The 18693-nt window shown below is 32.4% G+C and overlaps 1 protein-coding gene across 1 annotated transcript in view; it reads left to right on the top strand.

Moving 5' to 3' along the window:
* LOC113556434 (retinal homeobox protein Rx1) overlaps window positions 1–17757 on the top strand; it is a 43354-nt gene extending 25597 nt beyond the window's left edge. The window contains exon 3 of the mRNA XM_026961375.1: window positions 16449–17757. Coding sequence (XP_026817176.1) covers window positions 16449–16898 — 450 coding nt within the window. The 3' untranslated portion in view covers window positions 16899–17757. The remainder of the gene's footprint in view (window positions 1–16448) is intronic.
* Window positions 17758–18693: the final 936 nt, after the last annotated feature.

Here is an 18693-nt window from a genome sequence, read left to right as displayed (position 1 = left end):
TTGAAATCCGTATCAACAACAACCAGAAGCTATATAGCACAAAAATCTGCGTTCGAAAGTCGATTTGTTGTTTTTAATAAATACATATACATTATTAAACGCCGGGTAATTTAAAATACTGCCCTCTAATCGAACGGCGAATATTTTATGAGCTACGATTATAGGGAGATGTTAAATAATTCATAAAAGGAAATCACAATGAACTTTTTTTTCGCAAAATTTTAATCTTATATTATTACAGTCATAAACTGAATATAGCTATTTGTTTTGTATTATATTAAATAAAAAGCAATAAACTCGAGATAAAATGTAAAATATTTTATGTTGGATCTACACGTGCAGCATTCTTAGGAAGTTCATATACATATATAATAATATGTAAAGAACTGTTATGATTCAATTCATATTATTATGAATCATGATTGATTTGAATTTCATATAGTATATATTATGCGCAGAGCAAAAATTCAGTATGACTGTATAAAGTATTCATTAAAAATGTATACACTAAACAAATTGAATAAAAACTGTTTAAATTATACCATACCTATATTATACTTGAATTTTGATTATTCTATGAATACTTGCCTATATGCTGTATAATATTATCAAAATAATTGTTCAAAATTGTTTCAACTTATTTCAGAATTTAACGTAGTTAAACATTTAAATACAGTATTTTGTGGAAAACACGATAGCATTTTTAGTTGGCATATATTTATATATACGCGATGCATATTACATGTAATATTTATTCATATATGTATTATGTTTATATTATAAATATTTATTATCATTTAGTTTTAAAAAATCTATTTTGCAACAAAATTGGTTTACCATTTGGCAGCTCGGATTTCTCAGTCCAAAATACCTATAAATAATACCAACAATTTGTCAGCCATATTTCATTTACAAAGTCAATTTGTTATTAAATCTTGTTGGAAAGACAAGCATACCATCATGTCTCGTTTATATAACCATGTTTATATTATACAAATCTTAATCCTTAAATATATATATATATAAATTAAAATTATCTATTAAACTGCAATTAAAGCGCATTAGAATTAATTTAAAACCGATCGAGATTAATATATAATGTATTTGCATAATTAAATTATAACCGATTCAATAGATTGTGGATCTGACTAAATGCGAGTGCAGTCTGTGAGTCTAGTGGGCGGTCCTTAATGCAATTATACCTCGAATACAATTATATGCACTTTGTATATAATATATATATATGTGTGTGTGTGTGCGTGTGTGTATATCAGTACTGCAAGAGATGACGACGTAACGGAATTCTATTTATTCACGAAAAGCGATTTACCGATTTCGAGACGACTTCAATAATAATAGTTATGATGCACCGTTATATTATACATTTATATGAGTGGACAGCAGCAGGAAGTCTACTCCGGACCGTTTGACGATGGGGTAGGACGCTTCTATGTATATATACATAGCCTATAAATATATATGGACCACGTAAAATGCCGAGAGATGCGGAAACCGAGCGGCGTGGACGCTGAAAATGGCGACTCAAAGCACCCCCCCGATCGACCGCCATTACATTCGCTCTTGCGCCTGCTCTTCTCGCAGCGGTGGGAGCGGTGGCGGTCCTGCTCTTTCGCGCGCACCAGAGATGTTCTCCTCTCTCTCCTACCCCTCTTACGAGCGTGTACACACACGCACGCACGCGCACGCATAGCCACTCTTACTCGCTGACGCCCCGGGTGGACTTTGCGAAATTTAATGAATTTAACACTCGATTTAGCCATCATTAATCCAAGGTTTATAATTAAGCTCAGTTTATAATGTAGGCGGAACTAACGCGTCTCGATCCTGTTCAAACCGCCGGTGGTTCGGGTGGTTTGGGATTGTTGAGGGATGATGGTCTTGGTAGAGGGGAGGTGTACTCAAAAGGGTTTGCACGTGTTGCAATACAATGGATGGTGTGAAGGAGGGGTCTTGGAATGGCCGATGGTCGATAATTAAGTTTGTCTTAGCGTACGCGTACCTATATAGTATATATTAATTACATTACATTTACTGCATCAGTATTAAACATGATGTATATTTGCGACACTCAGTCGGTGCACACATATATAATATTTTTAAATAGAATAATAATAATAATATTATTATTAAATACGTATTATAATATGTTTTTTGTAAATATTTGTTGTACGCGATTAGTATGAAATGATTTGCCCTTATTCAGGATTTGTTTGATATTATCAGTTTGGAAAATCAATTTTCAGTGTACCTAAGGATCTGAAAAACACACAAAAAAAAACAGGTAGTTTATAAATTTAGATCAAATATATATAGGCAGATCCGTTATTTAGAGCACGTTATGCATTTATTTGTTGAAGGGTTTCATACAGAAAATTTGAATAATATTTTAAATTGTATAGGTATAGGTACATAATAACATGTATTTAAATTTTAGACACTAATTCAAAATGCCGTTCAAGCAATGATAGTCCCGTGTTAGTACTATTATTAAATAATTATTAATTATACGCGATCGTATAAAAATCGATTTTGCTTTATTACATAGAAATATAGAATTGAGGGGAAAAAATTACCGATATGTATAATAAGGCTAACATTTTTCTGAGAAATTACGATTGAGTAAAACTGAAAATTAATTAGGGTTTTGATACCCCCCGTATTCACCCTTAGGCCCACTTATATCAGTACATTATCGATCCACGTGTATCCCCTTTGTTTTGATATATGTGACAAATATATTATTTGGTTATTTAGCAATATAATATAACAGCAATAACAAATAAAATAGTTTGTCGAAATCTGTGAGCAGTGATTTATCCGGAATAAACATAATATACAATGTATGATATAACTACATACGTGAGAAATATATAAAGTAAATTACCGTTTTAAAATTTAAATTAACCGTGTAATGCAAATAATATACTATAATATAATATTATAGTTTATACAACCATTTGATTACGTTCGTTTTTAAAACGATAGTACATACTAATTTATAAATAACATTTCATACATAATATAATATAATGTACCTATTACAAACAGAGAGGGGAAACGCGTGACGACATAATCGAAACACGTGTATATATATGTATAGAACGTGACGCAAAAAAAAAATTGCCAAAAAGTGCTTGTGTACGTATAATATTTATATATACACAATAATATAACAACGACGGCGACAACAACCGCTGTATATAATGTTAACTCGGATATTATGTGTGTGCGAGCAGTGAGCATAGTATAACTGTCGTCGCGCGCGTTGAATGGGAATCGTTATACGCGGACGTTAAACTCGTGCGATGCGGAGCTGTTGACGACGCGGGGTGCGGGTCGAGGGTAGAAATTTGGGGTAGGGGGATTAGGGGTTGCGGAGCGCGGGGATGGAGTCCGGAGACTGAGACGAGGGATGGATATATCCTGGGGGAGGATCCGAATTGCATTTCCCGGGACATGAATGGCAGATTAACAAGCAATTTGCGATTGTGGGCAACGGGCGGGCGGGGGAAAAACAACCTCCGGCGCGCACATAGACGCCCCGCGGGGACCCGAGTGAAAACCGTGGAGCAGCACCCCTTCCGCTTTCGATCTACCTCCTCTGAAACACGCGCACACACAAATCCGTTCGTCAACCCACCCCTTCTGCTCTGAACATCCCCACCACCCACCGACGGTTTGTAGAGACGCACACACGATGGATCATCGTGCGTATATATAATATTATAATATATACCAGGTAACTACTGAATTTCGTGTAGTTTTTCTACACCCCCCCCCCCCCCCGTCACAATCCTCTCAGCGAACCTCCCCATATTATAATATACATAGTACCTACCTATATACTGCCGCCAACCATTACCTACTGCCTATATATACACATGTGTACAATTTTATATGTGTGTGTGTAAAATACATACAATAAATACCTATCGTTAGTCGTTACGTTACGTCATGTTAATTCAATTTTGCGTAACAATTGCCTTTGCCCGTAAGTCGCCGCAGTCGTTGTATATATATATATATGTGTGGTTTTTGTTGTACCTAATAGAGTTATTATGACCAATTTTTTTATTATTATTATTTACATAGGTACGTAAGCACTACATTTTCAGAAATTCGTTTATCGCGTATAAACGGTAAAACTGATTTATTGACCCCTTTTGACTGGCATAAATTGAATTTACATTTTACTCGGTTATTATAAAGTAACGAAACGAGTGTATTTATAGGCATCATATAATACGACCGTTAATATTCGTATGACATAGAATCTCGTTTTTATAGTGTAATTAAATTTTATTAAAGTTTTCACCATTTCGGACAGCACAATGGTTAACAACAATATAATATTACCTATTATACATAAATACATAATATATGCAATGTGTGTTTTAATGAAATGTCCACTTCTCCGAAGGAATAACAATTATTATTAATTAGAAATAGTTTATCGATTCAACCGAATAAACTACAATTTGTTTAATTACAATATCTAACAAAAATTAACTTTGAAATACTATATTTAGTACGTCATATACGAAATTATATAACATATATCTGATAAACGTCTTATTGACTTTCATTTTTTTTTTTCTAATATAATTAATTTAAACATCAAAAATCCAAGAATTTATTAAAATGGTTTATTTAATTATATATAATAGTATATTATACAGACAATTATAATGATAAGCCAAAGCGATAATAATCAAACGATGGTTGTGGTCATCCATCACATTAGTGATTACTCGTTTATCTTGTACAGACAGTGCGTGATTTTACACAGAAGCAATAAATTATATTAAATTGTATTTCAGAGAAATACTGAATTATAATAATAATAATAAGTTACCCATATTATTTTTAAACATCAACGCATCTTTGATCTGGAATTGCTTGAAATCCATACGTATACGATATAGTAACACGGATTGTTAAAAAAAAACGGAATGTAGATATTATAATAATAATACATCAGTATACACGTGTACTGTATATGTAGATGTAATTTTAAGAGCACTTAAAAACCGCTAAATATAATATAATAATATTATGCACTTACACGTACTACAAATGATCAAGTTACACAATCCACATTGAGTAACTATACCAGCTATATGCCGTATTAATAATTCTTAATTGTCATTTCATGACTTCCCAAATGGCTATTACTAGCCTAAAAAATGTAATAATCATATTATACAATTTGACGCTCGAGAAGGCTTAATGGAATATTCAAATACACTTAAAATAGCTATATACTCGTATATTACGCGGGTTAAACAGATTGAACGCAAAACATTATGGACAAGTAGGCAACAATATATAATAATATTATAGATATATTTCCACTGCGATTCATTGATGCCTAAACGTAAAGACGGATTTAAATTTTCAACTATACAACAACTTACTATACGTCCATAATAATATGATAATGTTTACGTCAAGTATAATAATAATAATAATTATTATTATTATTATTATGGAATTATATGATTAGCAAAGGTAAACATATCAGACGGCGTTTGGTCGAAATCAAATAACGTTCGCTCGGGTAATATAATTCCAACTTAATTTGTATATAAACACGCGCGTCTCGGCGAATACAGTATTATGTTATTTAAACGCACTGCAGTTTGCGATAATTGCGCGCGTGGCCCTGTATTATAGTAGAGCAGCGGTGCGGCCGCGGCGGCGTATAGAAACGTAAAAACGATATAATATAATATAATATATAATATTATTATACATTAAAACGGACGGCGGTCGACTGTATTGTGTACGTATTATATTTGTTATAGAAGTGCTGCACTCACTCGTTAAGCCTACCTAATATCATTGATATATAATATTAATATTATATATAAAGCAACTGTGTGTAATCAATGGAAATAAATTGTATTGCGTGTACGATATCGTGTATATATGGTTGTTTTGGTGTTTATTTTACGCGTGTGACGAAGGGGGAAGTGGACAGAAAAAAAACATAAAACATCTGACAGACTCGTGTGACAGTATATATATATATATACATATATATTATAATTGAGTGCCGGTGTCGGATAAAACGGCGGGGCGAGTGAGGTCGTATACGACGTACACGGGGATCAGTTTTACGCATTCGGGCTCGCAGTATATTATAATTATAATGACTCCAAAATAATGTGCTCTATTGCATTAAATAGTTACATTTTAAATACCTATTAATTTAATGGCCATTTTATTTTTCAAAACTCTAAAAAAAATTTTAAGTAGTATAACTATATTATTATTAGAAATATAAATTACAATATATACGAACACAATATCCCGAGGTATTATAAATAATTATTTGAACGATTAAAAATATAATATTTTAAATTTAATTTTTGGATATTTGATCGTATAGTAAGCGTTTATGCCTCTCACTCGATGAGCCTTTGATATCCCGTCTGCAATATCCTATTGCAGTTTGCGGTCAACTATTATAATAATATAGGCGGTCTTGCCTACGTTCTATTTCGCTTTTGACGGACTCGAGAGCGTTATATAGTGTTTTCTATATTCTGTTCGGAATCGCGGTTGACCCGCTGCAGCGATTATCGACTGCGCGTATATAAAATTCAAATTATATTTAATACTCGAATATTCCCAATAAATAGTGTTATTCGTACAAATATAATATTCTACAATATTAATCATCACGTATTAAACGAAACGCGGCGTGGACGACCTGACTTCCGCCTGCAGTCGTACACAGCAATAATAATAATTCAACTTATAGTAATATAAGGACCGCGACGAGACGGACGTCCGTATAATAGACGACGCCAAATAATAATAACGCCGCAGCGCTACGTTTTCGCCATCGTCGCCGTCGTCGCGCGTCGTCGTCGACCGATATCGCCTCGGGGTGGCTAGGGCGCGCGCGACAAACATCACAGCCGCTGCCTCCGGCGTCCGTGGGATTTGACATTATTATTATATTACTACTTTATGCTGCGCGCATTATATACATGTATATATATATATATATTATGTGTGTGTGCGTAGGCGTGCATGTGTGTATAATATTATTTCGTGCTATTTGTCACTCGCCGTCGCCGCCACCGCTCTCGCCCACTATTTCGGTCGCGAGTGTTTGCGAACGGCGAGTGTGTGCGAACGGCACGTGCGGCGGCGGTCCCGCTCTTATTGCAGTTATTAAGTTGACATAAACAAACAAGAAACAAACTAATTCCCATTATATTGGACTGGTCCGCCGCCGCCGCCGCCGCCACCGCGGGGGGGTCGCAGCGTGTCGGTTGTATATTATTATATATTATTATTATTATTATTATTATTATTATTATTATTATTATTATTAGGCTCATACAGAATCGCGTACAGTTTTGAAATATTTAAACGAATGATAGAGAAAAGTCATTTTCAGAATAAATTCGAAAGATAAATTTATAGTATTTATCGTATACCTATATTGCCATGTTTTACGTTAGAATTAAGTTTAATTATTATCCTCGGCAAATTATAAATGTATACCAGTGATATGTTATTATCACTCTGTCAATAAGTCAGACTAAAAATTATCGAAGGGATAGTGGAAAAAAGTAGTCATTATTATATGTTGTGGGTCACTCAAAATGTAAACATTTTTCAAAATGGGTTGTACTGTGAAAACTTTGTGAACCTCTGGTGTAATATATTATTATACTCGTAAATACATATTGGTAGTAACTAGTATAGCCACAGGGTGGAAAATGGGCTACGATCTCTGCTAATTAAATTTAACAATTAAGTTTGTATAAAAATATTATTAAATATTTTATATCTACTCATATACATTATTATATTGAATACGAAGTAGTACAAATTAACACAACCGTAAGTTTTTTTTTTCGTTTCGATGAAAATATCTTATCGTTTATTTTATGATAATTAACTAAATAATAGTAGTATAAGCATTTTATTCTCTTACGGCAATGTAATAAAAATATGATAGTTCGGCGAGTCCTTTCAATCGAATGCCTGCTATCGTGAAAATCTACATTACATCTATACTATATAACTGTGAGCTTTCCGTATAACTCACCCCGAGTAAATGTCCTAGGTCAAAGACCCGCGCTTTTGCGTCTATGAGAGAGATTCTTCGGCGGGTATTTATAAACTTGTAATTCGCAAGCTTAGTAAAACTAAGAAACCTATAACATATTTGAAATAAATTGCCACGTATAATATACTATACTTATGTATGACATAAATACAATTTAAAACCAATTTCTTTGATCTGTTCATGTAAAAAGCTTATATTTTTTTTATAGTTGACGTTCATTTAATAGGTTTTTTCTTAAATTTTTTAAACCTATATGCTCGTTTTATTATTTATTTTAGTTTAAAATAGTAAAATAATACTGTACATAGGTATATTGCTTATTAACCAGATAAAATTATATTATTCTATTTAAACATTACTAAATTGTGGTGTCTTAATTATACATAAAGGACCAATGAATTTAATTGCTGTTTAAAGATAAACAATTATATGGATTATGAGTACCTTAATCTCTAAATCGTATTCTGAACTATAGATTATATATATATATATGTATTGTCCGACGTATAATAGAATAACGAGTATTGCATACTTTAAGGTTGTTTTAAAGTTTAACAGAATTTCGTCTTCGTTATAACGGACCATTCTCTATGATATTTTATAGCCGGTTATGATGGCTTTATACTTATTATGCTGAGTTGACATTCTACTTCACTTTTTTGTTTAAATTCCTCGATAGACGACAGTTATGTACCGTCAAATATCGTAGTGAAATTTGCATAGGGACACAAAGTCTGGAATCTCGTATAAAATTCACATGCTGCGTATATTAAACATATATATTATAATATATAATATACATGCAGCCGTTTTAATATTTAGTTCATTAGTTCAGTATATGTCACTACTTATATATGATGTATAATATATATATATATATATTTATATATATTTACATTGGTAAACCATGTACGTATAGTCCGTAGTATACCGCAGTTCGTGTGCATAAGTACAAACGTAAAAGTTTGCTCGTAAAATAAATTAAATATGCCTTTAATATTGTGTGTAATATGCGTTTCATTATTAACTATATCATCATAATATTTTAACTAAAACAGTATATACTGGAATAAAATAATGAACAAATGCTCCGACGTTAAATTAATATTTTATTATTATTACTATTTTTCCCCCCAGCTTTATCGCATTATAAATGAAAATTACACATAATATAATAACATTCTGAATATTATTTTTATTTACCGTAAATAGACATAACAAATTTAATAATTTCGAGAAAAAGTTTTTGATAACATTGCAATCAAAACTAAATTCAATTAATGTTAGTTTCAAAACTTTAATGTTATTTATATTTTTGGAAAAAAGTTTACTTTTCATTTTTACACAACCAGCATATATGATTTCTACTCAGTATATACTTATACGCTTTACAATATCGCCATCTACGATGAATTTCAAAATACTTTTTCATAGGATTTTTGAAAAATATAAATTAAACTAAAGTAAAACTGGTATTTATTTATCCGTTTATTAAAGCACTTATATTATACCAGAAAAAATAATCATTGGAGTAAAAACAAAATCATTATAAACTCCAATACTTTTGATTTAAAAATATAAGTTTCGTTTAGGTTCCAATTTCTAATATTTTAACGAGTCTATGATTCCAGAGCCAATTATTTTCCGTTTGATTCCACAGTTCCATACCTTGCAATTCAAAGTGCCATTCTAGCATTTCTTTCATTTATTTAATGTACAAATAAATAGGTAGTAAACTAGTTATATAATTTTAGTTAATCTTAATATAATAATAAATGATACTTTTATTTTTATATGACATTATGCCATCAATATTAAATTATTAAATGTAAGTATATTTAATTATTTTAAAATATACATCATATAATACAATTTAATAAAATGTATTATTTTTGTCTTAAAATATTTAGAATAATAATTAGATAATATTATTATACTATTGTTTTTATTTTTTCTGTCGATATTACATATTATATAGGTAATTATTTAGTTACAATAAATGAATAGATTGAACAACAAATATTGTACAAAAAATAATTTGTTCGTGTTTATTGTTCAAATTTCTCGGGCAGAGCCAAATTGACCTGGTAATGTGTACATTACCTAGTATTTCAGATTGCCAGTAACACACACACACGCACACACATATATATATATATATATATATATATTGTTTAGCAACAGTGTTTGGACGGTATAACTTTAGGTGTAGCTATATATAATAAATAAATATAGTGCACTCGTTTACTAGTTTTCGAAACGACCCGAAATTAGCTGTCTGTCAACGTGAGTGAAATCAATTGGACGAAAATTGAAAAAAGGGTTTAAGACCATTTACACGTCCATGAAGCAGCTTGTTTTTCTCTCACGGCTGGCAAATTGTTTTGTCCGAAAACTCGATTAGCCATTACATTTAACCCCAGACGTTTATTGATGAATGCGTTTAACGTGTCAATCAAATTGAAACATTTGGTAATTCGTAGTGCTTTAATTAGGTGCACAGTTTTCTATACATATTTACTATGAATTGAGATCTTACAAGAATTGTCGTATTTCGATTTGTATTAATTAATGAAGTGTTCTAATTAAACCGTTTTTGACATTATAACGGATTTTTAAAATAATAAATAAAATATTGCACTATGTATTATCACTAATAATTATTTTAAGAAAATTAATGGCTATATTGATTAGGAAGTCTTTAAAACTATTAGTGTCATTTATGTTACACATTATATGCAATGTAATCGGATGCCTTAATTAAAACTGTCTGTACAATAATGCACATATATGATAGTATTTCGGACATTATAAACGCTCGTGAAAAACTCTTCCCAGTCAAATGTAATAAAGTTACAAGTGGAAAACATTTTTAAATTTAAAAGCGTTATTATTTTTGACTTCTAAAAAATATAAATGCATTTTATAATGGACTTTTATGTGCATTAAAAAAAAAAAACCACAGACGACTATTATCAAACTACCGCCAGTTTTTCCGCTTCGCATTTACCTCGGGTATCCGTAAATAATATGAAAAGAATTACATTAATCTAGACTTTTTCATCCGGTTATCGGTTAATATTTTTTTTTTCATCGTTCTTATATTATTAAATCCGAATCGACATAAATTGAATTTTAAAAAGTACATTAACTATGCTACGGGTGGACGGCCTGCACCATCGAACACGTTTAACGTAACGCGAGCGCAACATTTATTGCGCCTGTCGTTTCTTGTCTCGGCCTCTCTGCAAACAGAAATAGTTATTTTTCTTTAATTTTTTTTCTACGTTAAGTTCGACACCATTCGGATCGCATCGCGTACCTATTTACGTGTATACATACCAATTTACCCGACACATATTCTACTTACCTATACACTATTAGGTGTCTACAGTATATTATATTATATATTATCGTCGCATATATTGCAGATTTGAGACGCAGGGTACGCGATAAAGGACGTATTTTTATGATTTTATAGGGGGTTAGTGAGTTTACTTTATATGATATAGTAGCACAATTTCGAGAAGAGCCGACGAGAGAAAGAGAGCAAAAAAAAAGACAATTGGATAGAAAAAAAAATCATCTTTCGACAATAAAAAACACATATACGTATCAATATTCGATACGTACGGCTACAACAAAATATATATTACTTTCTGTAACTATTGTTATTACAATGTGTATTAATAATAATATAATAAACGTGAGTGTAACGCTGCTGCAACCGTATTTCGCGGTGTCGGTTTGAATTTTACCGAACACAAACGGCCGTCGGCGGCGTGTGTGTGTACCTATATCGGTGTTAATATGGGCGTACAGGCCGTAACGTGATACGGTTGTGTTGTATTATACTATACTCATAAATACATACATTATAGATACACGTAAGACATAATAGGATAATATGATCAGGCTGCGAGTAATCTGAACGGCAGATCGACGTGCCGATGATATAATACGACACTGCGCGTAGTGATGCTCGTAAAGAAATAATACTACGTTATAATATATTTTCTATGGTCTTTATAGGTTTATACTGATTACCAGGTAGTAGCTGTACCTATATAGTGTATTATTCAATGATATAGGATACCTATTTCGACCCGGTTACATATTAATATAAAAGACATTAATGTATATATTGCACGTCAAACACGACGACAACGTTGGGTCTGTATTATTGTACAGCGATGAGTGACGAGGCATAATGATCGTGACGTTATAATACAGCTTGGGGGTTGGAATTTTGAGGAGGAGGCGAGTGCGTAGAGCGCAACGATTTCGCATGACGGAATTCGTACCGATGTTTTTACAAAAAAAAAAAAAAAATGTTTTTGCATCGTTTGGTATTTACAGTTAATAGTTTTGGATTTCTGAATATTTGCGAGATCATGTCGACGGCGACGGTGAAGAGGTTGGGTACCTATAATTCCTACACGGAAAACATATTTGAATGAGCGCGTGTGTATCTGAACTGCTGTTGCAATGTGTGCGCCAACGTTGTGTTGTACATACTTGAGAGCCGCCGACGACGACTCTTGAACCCTCCGCGCGCCCGTTAATAGAAGACCCAATGCATGAAAAAAAAACCAACAATTTTTTCACCCTCTATCCTTCGTTGCCCGAAAACCGGTGTTCGTATTTACTCGGCAACGGGCCATTATAAAATAATATAATATACTGTCGCGCGTTTTATTCTATTATATTGAAGCTCGTTTAATAAAAACTCTTGGCCGACCCTAATCGCGACAGACCCTTTTAACGTGACATTATATTCTGTTATTATAACGAAATCAGATAACGAAAGAGAGAAAAACACACATAATCAAATGCCCCTCGCTGAGATGAACCCTTTCCGGCCAACTGCCGTCGTCGCTGCGCATGCACTACATAAAAATTACATATTATTATTATTATTATTATATCTATACCTACTACCTATAGTATTCACATGCACATGTAGTACACATACATCGGTGTGCATGTTTTCGACCATTTTTGTCGAGAAAAAAATTATTTTTTTATGACAATAATCATTATAGCATTTACCGTAATATCATCGACGCCACCAAGCTGCGATGTATACTTTTCTTCTTTAAGATAGATCTTTCTAGACGATTTCGCGCGAACACTGTTCTGCAACGTTGAATTAGTTTTAAAATTGTATTTTATTAAAAGTAAAAAAAAAAACTGGCGTTATTTGATAAAAATGTTCAAAATAGGAACATATTGATATATTATTATATTGTACACGTAATTCATCAAATATTCGATTAAACAGAATATTTTTAATTTCATCAAATAACTTAAAACATACACATAATTTATTTATTTTTGTTCAGAGAAATGTATTAATCAAACCTAATCTGGTATATTATACCTAGTTCCAATATTATTTTTCATTGTATTTTAGTCAATAAATAAATTACTTATAAGATAATATGTCAAAGCTTACATTTTAGACACCCCCATTCTCCGCTCCTAGGTTTGTCGTATAATATGATTTATACATAATCATTCGAAATTGTAGTGAGCTCTTACAGCGAAAGGTAAAATAATATAATATAGCATATATCTGATAACTATAATATATATATACCTACACTGCAACAGAGCTATAGCCTATAACGCCCTTACTCCCGCTCTCTTATCTAATTTAAATGCACACTGCACGTATAACAAATACGCCGAGGGCGGCTGTAAAGGGAACATCATTATTAGGCATATGATACTTATACTTAATGGTTGTTGTCATTGCGAAGCCTTTCCCTCGAAAAAAAAAAACGTAATACAATAATAGTAAAATTTTATACGCGCGTATTAACAATATATAACCACTCTGGCCGGCAAATTTGCGGTGTTTAAAAGCACACAATACCGTGGTAATACGTTTGTATGGTCTGTACATTATTCCACGGTTTACGGTTTTTAATTTAATATTATATAATACTATGATATTATATGAAATACTGTTGGGCTGTCTGGATATTATAATATGTCATCGCTGCAAACAAACGAAACGAAAATACATTCGCCATAACCGAATAATACTTTTGTGCAAATAACGTTATAGGCGCAATAAACTATACATCACTAGTAACTTATTTCTGTATATATATAAATAAATAAAATTACCGGTATATTTAAACGAAATTGTATTAAATCTATGGTCGTCATCGCGCAATGACGTGAGAGAAAACTTAATTTTTTTCGCTAGACTGTTATAATTTATTTTCTTCGTCTTGTGCAACGCTCGTGATTGAATAAAACCTATACAAGTTCTGTATGTATATTATTATATATATTCTCACTCACTATAAAAAAATAAAGCTATTTGATTAATAAATCACGAAATGGCAATGTTTTTTTTTTTTTAAGAAATTTGAATTGAAAAATGAGAAAAAAGTTGTGCATCAAGTTTACCTATATATATACTGTGCCTACACGCGTACACGTAAACATCAAAGACTATTCGCCCTTATTGTATACGTCAATTTTCTTCTCAACCTTAAAATATAAAAACGGGTAAAAGTATATAATATTTACGCTGGTCGCATTGAGAACGTTTTACGTCCCAGTAATCGGTAAATCGAGTTACGCTCTAGAAAAATGGATATAAATTGAGTTACCGAAGGTATTTTGTATTTCTCTTCATTCCTGGTTGTTCATATAATACATATATATATACATATACGTGTACACATTTTGTTTATTTTTTCTGTGCGACGGTCATGCTGGCTTTCCTTGCCGTGCTTTATTAAGTTTACTTTCATTTTTATGTTATTTTTCCTTCACCTCATCCTAACCTGCACGTTTACGACACAATAATAATAATAATAATAATAAAAATCATTTTCTTTCGAGCCCCATGGGTTGTCGGCAAGGTGCGAGACATGTTTTTTTTGCCGATTTACCCGCGCCCCCTCCACTCTACTGATCTTATCGCTATTTCCAAAGACCGGCTTATTATTGGTACAAGCCAAGAAATTCATTATATACTATTTATATATTATGATACATTATGTATTATATATTTATATGTACATACATAAACATGCAGTTGATATATTTATAACGACGTTATACCTGCGTCTTTTCTACCGAATATGTCTTTACCAGACTATTTGCAATCCTTTTTATAAATATTAAATTATTATTTTTTTTACTATTCACGTTTGTGCTGTACGGCGTAACGTGTTGTATAGGTACATACATATTGTTATGTTGAATGGTACCCACGTCGTACTAATAATAGGTACGCTTTATCGCATCAAGTTATTCGTCGAATCCGCGAGCATCACGTCTCTTCGGACGATTTCATCACATGAACACGGAAAATCCGATATTATGAAACATGATAATTCGACGGGGACTTTGTTGGTGACTCGGGATTTTACGCTGAATCCAATTTCGTCGATCATCGCATCGTACAATCACCGTAATCGTCAGATTGATAACACACCCCATAATATGGCTATATACCTATTTTATATTTTCCAGGGTCGTATAGCATAGTTATAACACTGTCGTACAATACGTTTTAAGTATTCGTGATAAAATGTTAATGTATAACAATACCTGCAGTACCTACCCCAGTGTAAGTGGCTGTACACACTGTAGCGATTAATTACGTTATAATTCCTTCACAATATAATCCTCTACTGTTATTGTTGTGCAATACACGTGCAAGAAAACCGTCTGGTGGTTATTGTTTTTCGCCAATGCTGACATGTCTATCTTTAAAACTATAGTTTTAAGTGTATTTTCGCATTAAATAAACATGTGTTTAGGTATTACATTTTGCAAACGATTCTCGTGATGTATGCGAAACACGAGGAGTGTTCTTACTGCAGATACAGTCAAAGTATCACTTGGAATAAAATGGAAATAATACGTATAATTATTATTATTTGTCATCGTTAGAAAAGTAAAAAAATGTAACACAATTATTTATCATTCAAAGGCGAGAACTTATTCTGTTCCGATTACTTTTCTGCGTAGATTTGCAATTATCATAATTCCCATGTAATTACAACCAACAACTATAACTCTCAGACCTAACCTTATAGTTAAAGTCACTAAATTTTATTAGAAGTAAATCAAATCGTATACTGTGCGATCGTGATTGGAAAGTAATTCCAATGAGAAAAAAAATAGAGAAATATGGCACGCTATTAGTACCTATCACCCACCTAAAACCGATTAATATACGGGTGGGTTAACCATATTTATATAATATATCAATATAATACTATGTTTATATAACTAATAAAGGACTTAAAGTTTACAATTTTAATCAGCCGTCCGTTGTTTGTGTGCTTGTTCGCAGGTATGGTTCCAGAACCGGAGGGCCAAGTGGCGCAGACAGGAGAAGATGGAGGCGGCCAGACTGGGCCTGAACGATTACGTGCACTCGACGATGGCCGGTTCGCTCAGCCGGATGCCGGGGTCCAGCCTGGCCCTGCCCGTCGACCCGTGGCTATCGCCGCCGCTGCTGTCCGCGCTGCCCGGTTTCCTGTCGCACCCGCAGACGGGCTACCCGAGCTACCTGACGCCACCGGTGGTGCACTGCGGTCCGCCGTCGTCCGCACAAAAGTCGCCGCCGTCGCCGCAACAGCAGATCACCACCATCGCCACGCCGCCGTCATCGTCCTCGCTGTCCACGTCTTCGTCGTCCGCGGTGTCCACTGCCGACCCGAGGACATCGTCCATAGCTGTTCTCAGGCTCAAGGCCAAGGAACACGTCGAGTCCATCACGAAAGGCATGCAGATGGTCTAGAACAGCCGCGATACTTCTCATGTACCTATAGGTATACAATACGCATACCACCCTTGACAATGTAATAACGATATTATAATAATAACAATAATAATAATAATAATAATAATATAGTCTAGAACTCATAATATCCTGAATTTAAATAATATTGCATCAGGAATCCCGATTACAATAATGTTATTAAACGATTCGTTTTCAAATCGGTAACATCTGTGGCCTTGCGCTGTGAAAAAATTCTCGAATATACAATAATTGTCAATACGATTTTCTTTAATGTTTACGATATGTTATGCAACTTCGTATTATGCTGTTATACAGAATAATATACACTTGATAGGTTTTTTATTTTTCGTTCAGATCCCCCCTATACACACACACACACACACACACACACGAATCAGAGTTGTTCTAATTGTCAAGTACTTACATAAAAGTATAAAATTTACATTTGCTACAGACTCGGAAGCTCTAATTTTTATGTACTAATATAATTAGAAACCGTTCAGACAGTATATGAAATATGACTACTAACCGTCGTATACAATACCCTCTCATTGCAATACTTACAGTGCGATGGACGCTTTATTTCTGAATAGGTTCTGTCGTCAAAATTATACACGCCCACTTTGGCGTCCCACACATTTTGTGTATACATAATAGTACCAGAAAACAATACTAAATTATTATTATTATTGTTATTATTCGTAAAATTGACGGTTCCCAAATAAATGGTAATATTTACGGGAATATTGTAATGTAATAATAAATAAGTATGTACCTATTATTAATATTATTATTATTATTATTATTATTATTATTATTTAAAAATGTATAGTATTATAATATTATACGTTGAAAACCAGTGCATTTGGAACTCCCTTGTGTATTTACATATATTTATAAATTATATACATATTATTATACGTAATTAGATATTGTACATAAATCGTATATATTATAATAGTATTATAATTTATTGTGCATCTAAATATATTATAACCATAAGAATTAAGAATTATTAGAAAATAGGTATTAGAAGTTTTGTTGTTTTCGGAATATTATTGTATAAAATTATTGTAATTTCATAAATATTGTTTTTGATTATATTGAGCTAGTCATTTGAAATAATTTTTTTCTATCACTAAAACATACGTTGCTCACCAGTGACTAGTAAGACCCTTGCATGCCAACGTTCAATACAGCAAACATTTAAATTATCATTTTTCAAACTGAGGTTTGGTGATATTGTTGTAGCTGTTTTCATCAATATTGCAATGTATTAAGTACCTTTTAACTGTAATAAACGAAGAAACCAATACATATATATATAATATACATACCAATACACATAACTAAATAACTAAAATGTCGAATTTGGAATTTTAAACCATATCTAATCGATATCAGGTGCTTCAAATGTGGTAAGTTCATCTCATATTAAAATAATTATTGATATTATTTTAAATCATCTCGTCGTAGTAGTGTAACAATGTAACGTATATTCGAATTTTGACATTTTATTTTTCATTGTAGTTTTTGAGTTTTAGTACTCACAACGTGAGTGGAGGTGTATAACATTATTATTAATTACATTCATATTTATATAATAAATAAAACACTAATTTTCTCATCAGAAATAAACACACGAATAAACACACAAGTTCCCGTATTATCATCTACGGAAATCTACTACATCGCAGCTAATGCAGCGTATGTACTAGTTTTGATCGAAAATCGTTTGTGCTCAAACAGAACCCACTTAATTTATCCGAGAATGTTGCCATATTTAAATCCA

This window comes from Rhopalosiphum maidis, chromosome 4 (genome assembly GCF_003676215.2).
Source record: "Rhopalosiphum maidis isolate BTI-1 chromosome 4, ASM367621v3, whole genome shotgun sequence".
In the NCBI taxonomy this organism is placed as follows: domain Eukaryota; kingdom Metazoa; phylum Arthropoda; class Insecta; order Hemiptera; family Aphididae; genus Rhopalosiphum; species Rhopalosiphum maidis.
This window is presented reverse-complemented; position numbering and strand designations above follow the sequence as displayed.